The sequence below is a fragment of the Alosa pseudoharengus genome, unplaced genomic scaffold (genome assembly GCF_046254945.1).
Source record: "Alosa pseudoharengus isolate Yale_2024_CS ecotype anadromous, Long Island Sound unplaced genomic scaffold, YU_APseudo_1.1 YU_APseudo_1.1_scf_20, whole genome shotgun sequence".
In the NCBI taxonomy this organism is placed as follows: Eukaryota; Metazoa; Chordata; class Actinopteri; order Clupeiformes; family Clupeidae; genus Alosa; species Alosa pseudoharengus.
In genome coordinates, this window is record NW_027468664.1 from 15,480,155 (window position 1) to 15,493,794 (window position 13,640).

Below are 13,640 nucleotides of genomic sequence, written 5' to 3' on the forward strand. Positions count from 1 at the left end.
AATTTTACTTTGCATTCTTTACCTCGCACACACACACACACACACACACACTCTATGATTTGTTTTTTAATTCAGTGTATCAGGACCCTGTGGAGTGTGTGATCTTTGATTAAGGTGTGTTAAAAAGACTCCCCAGCAGTGTGCCTTGGCAGCCAGACAGAGCCGCTGTGCAAACAGAGACTTTCATTCCCACATCCAAATCTGATCAAGACCCAAAAACAACTCAACAAACACAGTGGCATCCATTATGTAAACAGACAGCTTCTGAAGTGAAATTAGATCCTAAAAGCATTATACAGATCTATTACACTGAAACCGAGGAGGAATTTCGAGCTGCATCTTATTAGGTTAAAGCCTTATGATTATGAAACATACCCATCCGATGTGGGTCTTGCTATTCAGCAGAATATTCCCATTAAGTTTGTGCAGTCCGCCCTAGGGGGGATATGGTACTATGGTAGTCTAAGTCTATTTGTGTCCCACTCACCCATAGAGTCTATTCATGAACCCCCATCAGCCAATGGCTGCCGTCCTTGCCACAGTGAATTCTGGGTCACGGCAGGCTTCATAGCGTGGCCATTTGATCGTGTAGGAGAGTGTCAAGAGAGAGCAGCCACAGCGTCGGAAGCCAAAAAGTTCAGTGCGGTCAGTTCCAGGCATCGCAGAATATTCCGGAAAGCAGGAGGGAGCAAACTTGTGTGCGTGTGTAGTACAGCCTGGGAAGATGGCGGCGTGTGTTTGGGAATTCCCACTAGTCCCTGCGGATCTGGCGGAGGAGTTTGAGGAACTGAAGGTAGCGTGTCAAAATGGAAAGGAAACACCTGGAAAGAAAGATAGATCTGTTTCTATTTTAGGGAGATTAATCAGGAAACACTTTGTGAGGTAACAGGGAGAGATGGGGTGGGATACACACACACACACACACACACACACACACACACACACACACACACACACACACACACACACACACACACACACATACACACACACACACGTACACACACACACACACACACACTAAGAAATCAGGCAAACGAAGATGAATTACCTAGCAGCCTCAGTGTTATCTTCTCCCAGTTCTTAACCAGCAATTACCTCCACCTTCAGCCAGCTAATTACCAGCACTGGGGAGGACGAGGAAAGGGGGGAGAGAAGAGGAGAGGAAAGGAGGAGGAGAAGAGAGGGGGAGAGAAGAGGAGAGGAGGAGAAGAGAGAAGGGCAGAAGGAGAGAGAGAAAGAGGAGAGTAAAGAAGGAGAAGAGGTAACTTAAGAGGAGAGGAGGAGAGGAGAGGAGAGGAAGAGAGGAGAGGAGGAGAAGAGAGGGGGAGAGAAGAGGAGAGGAGAGGTAGGAGTTTGGAAATGCAGACAACGCTGCTGTGGGAATCCTGGGAGATGGCTTGTTTTTCATGTGCGCTCAGTGTTTCCCACAGAATTGAATTCAAATTCTGGTGGTTAGTTTGCAGAATTAACTTGAATACAACAGTTTTTTAACAACTAGCACAGTGTGGTTATGATGCTAACCAGATTTAAGCACAATTTAGTGCAACCTAGAAAATCATTGTGTGGTGGTCAATGTTGATATTGTGGTGGGCTGCCACAAATAAGTCAATGTATGGGAAACACTGGCACTGTTGCTGGTGCTTCTACAATGTATCATTATGCAAAAGAGTGAACTCTCTGTGGTGCATGTCTCTTTTCCCTCTCCCTGTGTCTCTCCCTCCATCCCTCTCTTTTTTCTGTATGCATTTCCTCTCCTTCTCAGATTGACAAGATTATGAGCTCGATAGGAGCCGGTATTGGCACGGGATTAGAGGAGGAGGCAGACGAGGACTTCTCAGGTGTGTATTTCTGTGAGCGTGTGTGTGAGTGAGTGTTTGCGTGTGTGGGTGCATGCATAATGTATGTGTGTGTGTGTGTGTGTGTGTGTGTGTGTGTGTGTGTGTGTGTGTTTCTTTTCTTAACCTGACTTGTGGTGTTAGCGTGTCAATGTTAACTCTGTCCACTTCACTAGGGTTTGTGCATAGAGAGAGAGAGAGGGAGAGAAAGAGAGAGAGAGAGAAAGAGAGAGAGAGAGAGATATTCATGTATGAATCTGCAGTGGCTGGCCGCGTTCTCTCCCCCCCCCCCCCGAGTCATAAGAGGCTTCCCTCGTTCCCACTCCTCCCTCCCTCTCTCCTGCTCCTCCCTCTTTCTTTCTCTCCTGTCGGCTTTTCTGCTCCTGTTTTTCTCTTCTCTTTTCCTCTCTCTTTCTTTCTTGCTTTCTTTTTTTCCTACTGTGTGCCACCCCTCTCTCTTTCCCTCCTCCCTCCCCCCCAGAGAAGCGTTCCCTTCTTCCCTCACCGTGGCAACCGTGGGGAGAAATCCTGTTTGTGTTAAAGCCGCTCTTCCCGCCAACAGTCACAAACGCCCACTGTGTGTGTGTGTGTGTGTGTGTGTGTGTGTGTGTGTGTGTCTGTGTGTGTGTGTGTGTCTGTGTGTGTGTGTGTGTGTGTGTGTGTGTGTGTGTGTGTGTGTGTGTGTGTGCGTGTGTGCAGAGCATACTGAGACTGAAATACATTCTATATGTTTGCGTGGGTGGATTGAAGTGTGGATGGATGGTGTGTGTGTGTGTGTGTGTGTGTGTGTGTGTGTGTGTGTGTGTGTGTGTGTGTGTGTGTGTGTGTGTGTGCGTGTGTGCAGAGCATACTGAGACTGAAATACATTCTATATGTTTGCGTGGGTGGATTGAAGTGTGGATGGATGGTGTGTGTGTGTGTGTCTGTGTGTGTGTGTGTGTGTGTGTGAGAGAGAGAGAGAGAGAGGTACCAGCTTTGCTCTCAGACTAAGAGGTTGGGCTGATCTGATGGCTATTATCGGGAATGTAAGGCATTGCTCAAGCAGAGAGAGAGAAAGAGAGAGAGAAAGAGTGAAAGAGAGAAGGGGGGATAAAAAAGAGGAGCAGATGGAAAATTGTAGAGCGAGAGAGCGAGAGAGCGAGAGAGCGAGAGAGAGAGAGAGAGAGAGAGAGAGAGAGTGCACAGATGAGATGATTGATAGAAAAGGAGAGAGAAAGAGAGAAATGGAGTGAGACAAGGGTAAATGCAGAAAGAGGGTATGAGTATGAGATAGACAGGGGAAGAGAGAGGGAGAGAGGGATGCATGTGCATGAAGGAGAACAGGCAGTGGATGCATACTGATGAGTGGGAGTAGTTGATAAAGAGAATCTACCAGGCAGACAGGCAGCGCTCTCTCTCTCTCTCTCTCTCGCTCTGCCTCCCTCCCTCCCTCCCTCCCTCTGTCCCTCTCCCTCCCTCTCTTCCTCTCTCTCTTTCTCACACACACACACACACACACAGGCGCACAGAGAACCTGCAGGCAGGAGCAACAGCTGAGCTCTCGCGCTCGCTTCAGTGCAGCAGCTTTAGCAGCAGTGGCTGCATCTCTCTCTCTCTCTCTCTCTCTTTCTTTCTCTCTCTCTCTCTCTCTCTCTTTCTCCATCCACCCATCGCTCGGCTGGGCTCTGTGCGGTACGGTTCAGCTTCTCTCTCTCTGGATCTACTCCCAGCTCAGCCATGCCGACTCCACCGTCCACCAGCGCAAGCTCTTCACCTCCACCGGGACCTTAACCCCCTTCCTCTCCTCCTCCTCCTCCTCCCTCCTTCCCTCCCTTCCTTCCTTCCTCTTTCTCTCTCCTTCCCCCATTCTCCCCTCTGTTTTTTTTACTTCCTTGCGTTATTCTCTCTCCCCTTTTCCCCCTGCATCTCAGTCTCATCCCTCTCTCTCTCGCTCTCTTATTTATTTTCATCTTCACCCCTTCTTCTCCCTCACTCTCTTCCTCCTCCTCCTCCTCTTCCTCCTCCTCTTCTTTCACGGAGCCTCCACACTTGGTGGTTGTTTTTTTTTCTCCCCCTCTCTTCTTGCATTTGTCTTCTTCTGGCTTTCCGGGGGAGCGGATTTGAGTGTGTGTGTGTGTGTGTGTGTGTGCGTGCGTGTGCTTTTTTTTGGGGAGGGGAGGGGGGGGTTCGGTCGGTTTGACCAAAGTTGGACGCGGGCACCATGGCGGGTTCATTCGACAGTCACTTTGCGCGGAACATGATGTGGCAGTGTCAGCTGTCCCAGCCGGACTGCCGGTGCTACCGCGTGGACGGCTACTCGCTGCTCAAACGCCTGCCTCTGCACCCCCTCATAGGACCGCGCTGCCCCGTCCAGTCGGTGGGCCAGTGGCTTGACAACATCGGCCTCGTCCAGTACGAGAACCACCTGCTGGCCAACGGCTTCGACAACGTGCAGTTCATGGTGAGTGATGACGCCTCCTGTGAAAGAGAGAGAGAGAGAGAGAGAGAGAGTCTGTGTGTGTGTGTGTTTGTGTGATAGAGAAACAGAGTGAGAGAGAGTGTGTGTGTATGTGAGAGAGAGAGAGAGTGTGTGAGAGAGAGACAGAGCGAGAGAGAGTGTGTGTATGTGAGGGAGAGAGACAGAGAGAGAGAGAAACAGTGTGTGAGTGCAGGTGTGCATGCTTTTTTTGCATGTGTATCTATCTGTGTTTGTGAGTGTGTGGGAGAGAGGGTGTGTGGGTGAGAGGGAGAGAGAGAAAGTGTGTGTGTCTGTGTGTGTGTGTGTGTCTGTCTGTGTGTGTGTGTGTGTGTGTGTGTGTGTGTGTGTGTGTGTGTGTGTGTGTGAGGATGCAGCTGCTCTTGCTCTTTGGCTCTCGTAGTTGTTGGTTCTCTCTTGTCGTGTCCCTCGTGTGCTGTTGTTTCTGCTTGTAGCTTGGCAGGCAGGCAGGCAGCCAGTGTTTCTCCAGCATCCTGTTGCTCCCCCCCTCTCTCTCTCTCTCTCTCTCTCTCTCTCTCTCTCTATCTGTCTATCTGTCCCTCTCTCTCTCTCTCTCTCTCTCTCTCTCTCTTTCTCTGTCTCTATCTGTCTATCTGTCCCTCCTTCTCTTTCAAACACTTTCTCTGAGGCACACGTCTCTTTTTTCTCTCTCTCTCCTCCCCTTCTCTTCCTGTTTCCCACGCTTTCCTGTTCTCTCACTTGTTCTATCCATTCATCACACACTCACAGTTCTGCACTCTACCTCTCCATCCCTTACTTCTTCTTTCTCTCTTTCTCTCTATCTCTCTTTCTCTCTATCTCTCTATCTCTCAAACTCTTGCACTTATTTGCCCTCTCTGTTGTGCACCCTCTCTCTTTATCTGGTTCTGTCTCTCTATCTCTCTCTTGCACTCCTTTGTTGATCTCTCTGTTCTGTACTCTCTCTCTCTCTCTTTCTCTGCCTCCCTGCAGCTCCTTATCTTTCACACCTTCACCCCTTGCTTCTTTTATTCCCCCTTTCATTCACTCATTCTCTCATGAGTATCTTCTCTGCACCATCGTGTTCTTTCTCTGTCCTTCAAAACAAATCTCTTCTCAGGATGCTCTAAAGAACATGAGCCTCTCTCTCTCTGTCCTCTCCTCTCTCCTGCCCTGCCCTATCCTCTCTCTTTCCTCTCCTCTCCTCTCTCTTTTCTCTCCTGTCCTGTCCTATCCTCTCTCTTTCCTTTCCTCTCCTCTCCTCTCTCGTTCCTGTCCTGTCCTCTCCTTTCCTCTCCTTTTCTGTCTCTTCTCTCTCCTTCTCTCCTCTCCCTACCTTTAATCTCTTCTCTTCTCCTCTCCTCTCCTTTCATTCCTTTCATCTTCTCTCCTCTCTGTTTTCTTCTCTAGTATCTGTTTCTCTTCTACAATTTTGTTATTCTTTGGAAATGTGCTTGTTGTTGTTGTTGTTTTCCTCTGGATTATAGATAATACAAGAGGTCCTAAGAATGCACACGCATACACACACACACACACACACACACACACACACACACACACACACACACACACATGCAAAGCACTTGCATAGGTAATACAATCCAAAGCGCATCCTTTGTAAGTGGCAAAAGTATTGTCCATAGTACCTTTGCAACATACTTCATATTTCATATTACTACTACAGGAAGCACCAATGAATAGTTTTAACCAAACATAAGCCCATGGAACTGCTTCACAAGCTCCCACACACAATCAACAGTGCCTACACGCGCAGTGCATCTGAAGACAGTGTAGAACTCTCATACACCCACTCAAACACCCCCAAATGCATGCGTGCGCACACACACACTGATTTCAAAGCTACTTTGCTCTCTCCCTGTGGAATTCCATCTCCTCCTTCATTTTGGTGGAATTTCTATTCATTTTCAAAACCATCTGTCTGAGCATATAGGAACTTTCTGCCATGCGTTCATGCATGCAAATTTTACATACATAGCTATGAGAACTATGTGCGAATACGTCCCTGTGCATGTGTGTGTGTGTGTGCGTGTGCGTGTGTGTGTTTGTGTTTGTTTGTGTGCGTGTATGTGAATGTGCCCCTGTGTGTGTCTGTCTCTCTGTCTGCCTGTCTGTGTGTCTGCCTATGTGTTAGTGTGTGTGTTGAGATATTGCATTCCATGCAACATAAATGCATCAAAGTATTGATTGTGACTGGGTACACTTGTCCCGACTACTTTGTTTGATGGGATTTCCTTAGAGATTTTGAGCCAGTGCCTTTCATTATGCAAAATTATTCACACAGAAGTTCACACATTTACTGCAATCGATCAATGTGCACTTCACATTACCAGTTCCATTTAACTCTAATTTCTAATGCAAGAAATTGATCTCTCTTTCTCTCTCTCTCTCTCTCTCTCTCTCTCTCTCTCTCTCTCTCTCTCTCTCTCTCTCTCTCTCTCTCTCTCTCTTTCTGTGTTTTAAAGTGTTCCTCCTGCTCAATCTCTACAAATTGTGCAGCCTCCTACACACAGGTTTAGTCATCCGAGGCTCTGTGTCTCATCAACAGGTAGATAGATAGATACATACTGTAGATCAGTGTTTTTCAACCACTGTGCCGGGGCACACTAGTGTGCCGTGAGAGATCATCAGGTGTGCCGCAGAAAATTACCCAAATGTCACTCACTGGTCCAGAAAAGCAGCTGTTGCATCAAAGAATTTATAACCACATGCTCTCATTGATTGTATGATTGCACTATTTGTGGTATGCAGGCATTGTACAACGGGGGCCCTATATCCAGTATTTACAGAATCATCACATATCCAGTTCATAACAACAATTAAATTAGATATAGTCACCTACAAATGAAACAGAGGGCGCTTGTTTTATTGAGCAGGTCTTGCATAGAAGCCATAATAAGGCCATATCTGTGTATTATTTGAAATTGTAGGCTATGGTATGTTTATTTTTTCTTCACAACAGGATGTTAGTGTGCCGTGGGACATTTTAAGTGTCAAAAGTGTGCCGTGGCACAAAAAAGGTTGAAAAACACTGCTGTAGATAGATAGATACATAGATAGAGAGCGAGAGAGAAAAGAAAGAGATAGAGAGAGAGTCTTCTTCCTACACATTTTGTATTGAAATATTCACATCCAAGGTTAACATAGATGCTGTGCCATGTTGTTTACCTCTGGGCAACGGTATGTTTGTGTGTGTGTGTGTGTGTGTGTGTGTGTGTGTGTGTGTGTGTGTGTGTGTGTGTGTGTGCTTCTCTTTATTGATTGATATATGTGTTTGTTCTCTCTTGTTTTTTGGAATGTGGGGTGTGCTGCTTGGACACAGGGGTGTTAGGTGTTAGGCGTGTTAGGTGTTTAATGGTGTAAACCAGCCGGTCTTCACTGTGTTTGCACAATATGGTCATTCTTTGTATGGACATCTTTGTGTGTGTGTGGTGTGTGTGTGTGTGTGTGTGTGCGTGCGTAGTGACTTATTTTGCAGGTCCTTAATGGTGCAGCTCTCTCCCCTAGTGATTCTCTCACCATGACCTGCATCTGTTCCTACAGTTGCCCAGGCAACCACAGTGGCCCGATTCATGCGATGTGGCGCACAAGCAAACCTGCATGTGTGGGTGTATGTGACGTGTGTTTTTGCCTGTCTGAAAAGTGTGTCTCTCTGTTTGTTTGTGTGTGTGAGAGAGAGAAAAAGAGAAATAGAAAAGGAGAAATAGTGTGTGTGCATGCGTGCGCGTGCGTGTGTGTGTGTGTGTGTGTGTGAGAGAGAGAGAGAGAGAGAGAGAGAGAGAGAGAGACTATTATGTACCATATGGGCAATAGCTCAACCTTCGTGGATTGTGCTATACCACTACTTAGAAGGAAGGAAAGCAGTCTTGAACCACACAATCAGTCTTCTGTCACACTCTTCATAAAGTGTGTGTGTGTGTGTGTGTGTGTGTGTTTGTCCCATGCACATGCACTAGAGAGATTGAAGGATGTGTTTCTAAGACTGTTCTCTCTGAGGAAATAAGTGGAATATATAGCTGGCATGGAGGATAGGCTCTTTAATTGGCTGGACTACCCCCACACTCCTCCTCTCCTCCTCTTCCTCTATTCCCTTCTTCCTCTCTCCTCTTCTTTCAGCCTCTCTAGCCCTCTTTCTCCATCGCTCATCTCTCCACCTCTCTCAACCTGTCAGCTCTCTTGCCTCAATCATCCCCTGTTTTTCCTCCTCTCCACCCTTTCTCTCTCTTTCTCTCTCTCTCTCTCTCTCTCTCTCTCTCTCTCTCTCTCTCTCTCTCTTACTTCTCTCTCACTCCTCTCTCACTCCTCTCTCTCCCTCTGTCTGTCTCTCTCTCATTCCTCTCTCTCTCTCTCTCTCTGTCCTCTCTCTCTCACTCCTCTCTCTCTCTCTCTCGGTCTCTCTCTCTGGTGTAATGGACACAAGCCTGTTCGTTTTTTGCGGTGATCATTTCTGTGCGGCAGGTTCAGTGTAGCAGTGGCCAGCTCTGGGAACATTGATGTTCCATTTGAGAGATAAATGCGTTTCCATCACCGCTGGCTCACCACCAACACTCATCCCTCATTACAATGCTGCATTCGCATCTCACTCTCCCTTAATTTCTCTCTCTCTCTCTCATTTCCTCTCAGTCTCTTACTCTCCTTCTCTCTCTCCCTCTCAGTCTATCTCTTCCCCCTTTCTTTCTCTCCATCCCTCTCTGTCTGTCTTTCACACTCTCTCCCACTCTGTCTTTCTGTCTCTTTTCTTCATCCTTTCTCTCTCTCTCTCTCATCTTCAACTGTCTCCTATCTCCTTGTTTATTCATTTTGAATTCAAGTCATCTTATCTGCCTTTTACATAAATCCAACTGACTCAGACCTGTTATGCCGGTTTGTATCGTTTTCCCTGGTGAAATGCTAGCTTGTTTATTTTTTCTGTGTGTGTGTGTGAGAGAGAGAGAGAGAGAGAGAGAGAGAGAGAGAGAGAGAGAAAGAGTGAGTGCGTGTGTGTATGTACTGTATGAGTGAGTGAATAAGCACTTGTGTTTATGCATATATATTTGAAGATGTATGTCCAGAGATCTCATCAATTATAATTAGTATTGTGTCTGTGTGTGGTACATTTATGAGCATGCATGTGTGTATTCGGCTGTGTAAGAATGTGTGTGTATGTGTTTGTGTGAGATAGAGTGCTAATGTGTGTGCGTGTGTTCACATGTATGTGTGTATGCGGCTTTGTAAGAATGTGTGTTTGTGTGTGAGAGAGAGTGCTAATGTATGTGCATGTGTGTGTGTGCATATAATGTGACGTGGGTCAGGTCTCTCAGCATTTGGTTAAATGTCAGCTCTCCCATGTGTTCCAGTGCACAGCACATCATCTCCTGCATATGAATCCGCGGCTGATCTGGACCAGTGATCCATCTGAGCAAAGCGCTGACTTCACACATTAACCCCTTATTGATCCTGCATATGAGAGAGAGAGGGAGAGAGAGAGAGGAAGGGAGGGAGAGAAGGGGGAAAGATAGAGAGTGATGGCGATACAAGATGAATATCAAGTTATGACAGTTTGACAGAGAGAATTTTATGTATGTAACTCACCCATATCTGTAATGTTCTTGGTTTGCCTAGGGTATGAAATGAAATGAAATGAAATGAAATGAAATGAAATGAAACACTGTGATTGAGTACATAGGGCAACAGACAGAGAGAGAGAATTTAACAGCTTCCAATCCCTTCTGTGTGTGTGTGTGTGTGTGTGTGTGTGTGTGTGTGTGTGTGTGTGTGTGTGTGTGTGTTTCGTACATACATGTCAAACACTGACAGTGAATAATGCAATGCATTGCATTTGCATTCACTAAAGCAGACACTGTTGCTTGGAACAGGCAGTGGAGCGTTACGCAAAACACCGCACGCGGGCGGGCACGCCCGGGGAGACACGGGCACCCGAACTTGGCACTCGTACCGCGCCACTCTGATTTGCTCTGCCAATCAAGCATCACAAATACAACCTGTGCGATATGCCTAATAACGAATGATGCAAAAAAATGTCATTGGTACGAAAGGGGTTTGTTCAAGAACATACCTCAGTATTTGTAGCACAGTACTTGAGGACCTCTATAACAAATAGTGTGCCAGGACTTGAGGACTACAATAATGTATAATATGTCAGTACTTGAGGATCGCCATGACATATAATGTGTCAGTATTAGAGGATTGCCTTAATAGTGAGTCAGTAATTGAGGACCCCCATAATGTACGTATAGTGTGTCAGTACTTGAGCACTGTCAAGTCTCGTACTGTATATCAGTACTTGTGGACTGTCATGGTGTCTAATATATCAGTACTTGAGGACCTTCATGATGCGTAGTGTGTCAGTATTTGCCAAAGAGAGCTGAAAACAGAGGAGGGTTGTTGGAACTTTGGAACCTTTTTTTGTTCTACCCAATAGGATAACAGTCACATTGTAGTGGTATTGCTCTGTAGAGACTTCATTGGAGCATGTAAATTACTGTGTTCTTCTTGCACATGAAACCAGATTTGATTTATTATTAGATTTAGGATTACATTCAACTTTATTACCGCAAATAAAATGCCAGTACACCAAAAGCAGTTTTGTATATAACTACAAGTACAAGTGCAAATAGTGGATAGAAGCAGAGTAATGTTGTATTGTGTATAATTACTGTATACTTCTTAGGTGGAGATTAAGATGGATGATGGATGGAGTTTAGCTCTTCCTCAAAACTCAAAAGAGTCTCTAGTTTAGAGTTTAGTTCTTCCTCAAAAGTCTCTCTGCCCATGGTTCTCATATGGGTACGGTTCTGTAAAGTGCTTTAGTGGAGCGCTTCTGTAAAGTGCTTTAGTGGAGCAGTTCTGTAAAGTGCTTTAGTGGTACGGTTCTGTAAAGTGCTTTAGTGGTGCGGTTCTAAAGTACTGTAAAGCTCTGTGTTCTTAGGTGGAGATGGTGGAGCTCTCTTGCGTGTCAGCGTGTGTGTCTGCTCGGTCGGAGCTGAGGACAGGGAGGGGATGTTGGATTAAATCCCTCATGATATTTGAGTGTTCCTCTTTAGCTGGGAGGATAATTGCCTCTGGCATCTTCCCCTCCATTTCTTCCCTGTCTGTGTTTTCTTTCTTACTTTCTTTCTTTCCCTCCACCCAAGTCGCTCTCTCACTCTCTCTGTCTGCTCTCTTCATTTCCCTCTTCCTCTCATCCACTCAGGCTTGATTACCCTTGATTATCTCTCATTCTCTTTCTCTCTGTTCTCCAATTTCTTCTCCATCTGTTGTTCTTTCATCCCTCTCTTCACCCCATCACTTGTTTCCTCCTTCATTCTTCTCCTTCATTCATGTCATCTCACTTCCCCTGTTTTTCTACAAGACTCTGCTCTCTCTGTCTTGTCTCCTCCTCCTCCTCTATCCTTTCTCTCTTTCTCTCTCTTTCTTTCTCCCTCTTTTGCCTTCCCCCTCTCTCAGTCAGTCTCTCCCGTCATATTAAACTTTGACCCTGACCATAGGCTATTTTCACTTTAGACTACAAGTGGCTAATCAGATGTGTGATAATCAGGTTGCAAGTTGTTTTTTTCTTTTAGTTGAGAAGATGCACCTCTCTCTTCATAATCATCCATCTTTAGATCATACACACTACTGCTATGTAGGCCTACCTAATTGTTTTTTAAGTATATTTTTGGGGCGTTTTGCCTTTATTCGGATAGCACAGTGAAGAGTGACAGGAAGTAAGTGGGAGAGAGATGTGGTGGGATCGAAAAAAATGACCGCTGGTCGGATTTGAACCTGGGTCCCCATGGGCACTTGGAACCGTATATGATATGGGCGCTATAGCCTGTTGCGCCACAGTGCCTTTTAACTTATCCATAAAATACAATATACAATACACAGTAGCCATGCTTTTTTATTTGGCTATATATAGTCAAAAGATGCACTTTGTGTTAAGGGGGTTACTTTTATGGTTAGTATACTTGCATTAGTATACACTTGTGAGGGAAGTGCATGTGATTTGTCATCTTTATGTAAGTACACTGTAATAAGCACACTTACTATAAAGTATCTGTGCTCAACAGCCCACACACACACACACACACACACACACACACACACACACACACAGAGAGAAACATGAGGAGAGTGTACAAGATTTCTCATGCTTATGTAAGTATGCTGTAATAAGCACACTATATGTCAAGAGGTAGTCAGATGAGCCTGGCTGAGCCCTTGTTAGACAGTGGAAAGTAGCTGCAAGCTTCTGAGGTCCTGCACCACCGCAGTTGTGTAAGTCTGTGTGTGTGTGAGTGTGTCTGTGTGTGTGTGTTTGTGTGTGAGTGTGAGTGCGAGCGCGCTAATGCTAGAGTTAGTCTAGTCCCCACAGATGAGCTGGGTCACCAGAAGCCCCTCCAAAAGGTTTAGGGGTACTTCAGTACAACTAACCCCCTGCATTTGCACTTGCACACACACACACACACACACACACACACACATACATTCTCTCTCACACATTCTCTCTCACACATTCAAACATACACACACAAACACACACACACACACACACACACACGCACATTCTCTCTCACACATTCAAACATACACACACACACACACACACACACACACACACACACACACACACACACACATTCTCTATCACACATTCAAACATACTGTACACACACACACACACACACACACACACACACACACACACACACACACACACACACACACGCGCGCGTGCGCGGCCCCGTAACTAAGCAAACCCTATAGAGACTGAGGAAATTCTAATTTTCTCTGGCAGTGTGTGTGCGTGTGTGCAGTGATTAATATTGAATAAAGACCCTCTGCTGCTGCTGCTGCTGCTGCTGCGGCTCGGTATCTCCTGGCCCGGAGGAGATCTTGGGTTCCGACGCAGCGGCTCCCTGTTGCCAGTCATCTTTCCACTCCACTGTACGCTCAGCCTCGGGCTCTCGACTTCTTGATCTGCTCCGGGGATTTAGTCAAACTTTATTCGACTGAACTAGCATTGATGTTGAACCTCCGCGTTAAGCACACAGGGAGCAATTGTGATTGACGACTAGCATAGCTATTGCGAGTTTGAAGTCACCCGTGGGTGACTATTGAATGTCGCTGGCGAATCTAAATTGAATTTGAATCCCCTTGAATTCCCTACAAGCTTTGGTACGAAACACATTGTCACATTTGTTTGCGTGAAAAGATGAGCTATCGAAACATTTCATGGTTTGCTTGCTATATGTACTTCTTATGCCTATACCTTAGTGTACAGTGCCCTTGGGTACCTTGAAAGGCGCTCTTCTAAATTAAATTAATTTATTATTATTATTATTATTATTATTATTATTATTATTATT

General features: G+C 45.8%; 1 protein-coding gene across 4 annotated transcripts in view; it reads left to right on the forward strand.

Annotated features, from left to right (window-relative positions):
- Positions 1-13,640, forward strand: part of anks1b (ankyrin repeat and sterile alpha motif domain containing 1B) — a 276,364-nt gene that overhangs the window by 202,335 nt on the left and 60,389 nt on the right. For all 4 annotated transcript variants that reach the window (XM_076296682.1, XM_076296680.1, XM_076296681.1 and 1 more), the window contains 2 exons: positions 1,766-1,841; positions 4,172-4,278. In XM_076296682.1, the coding sequence (XP_076152797.1) occupies positions 1,766-1,841; positions 4,172-4,278 (183 nt within the window). The remainder of the gene's footprint in view (positions 1-1,765; positions 1,842-4,171; positions 4,279-13,640) is intronic.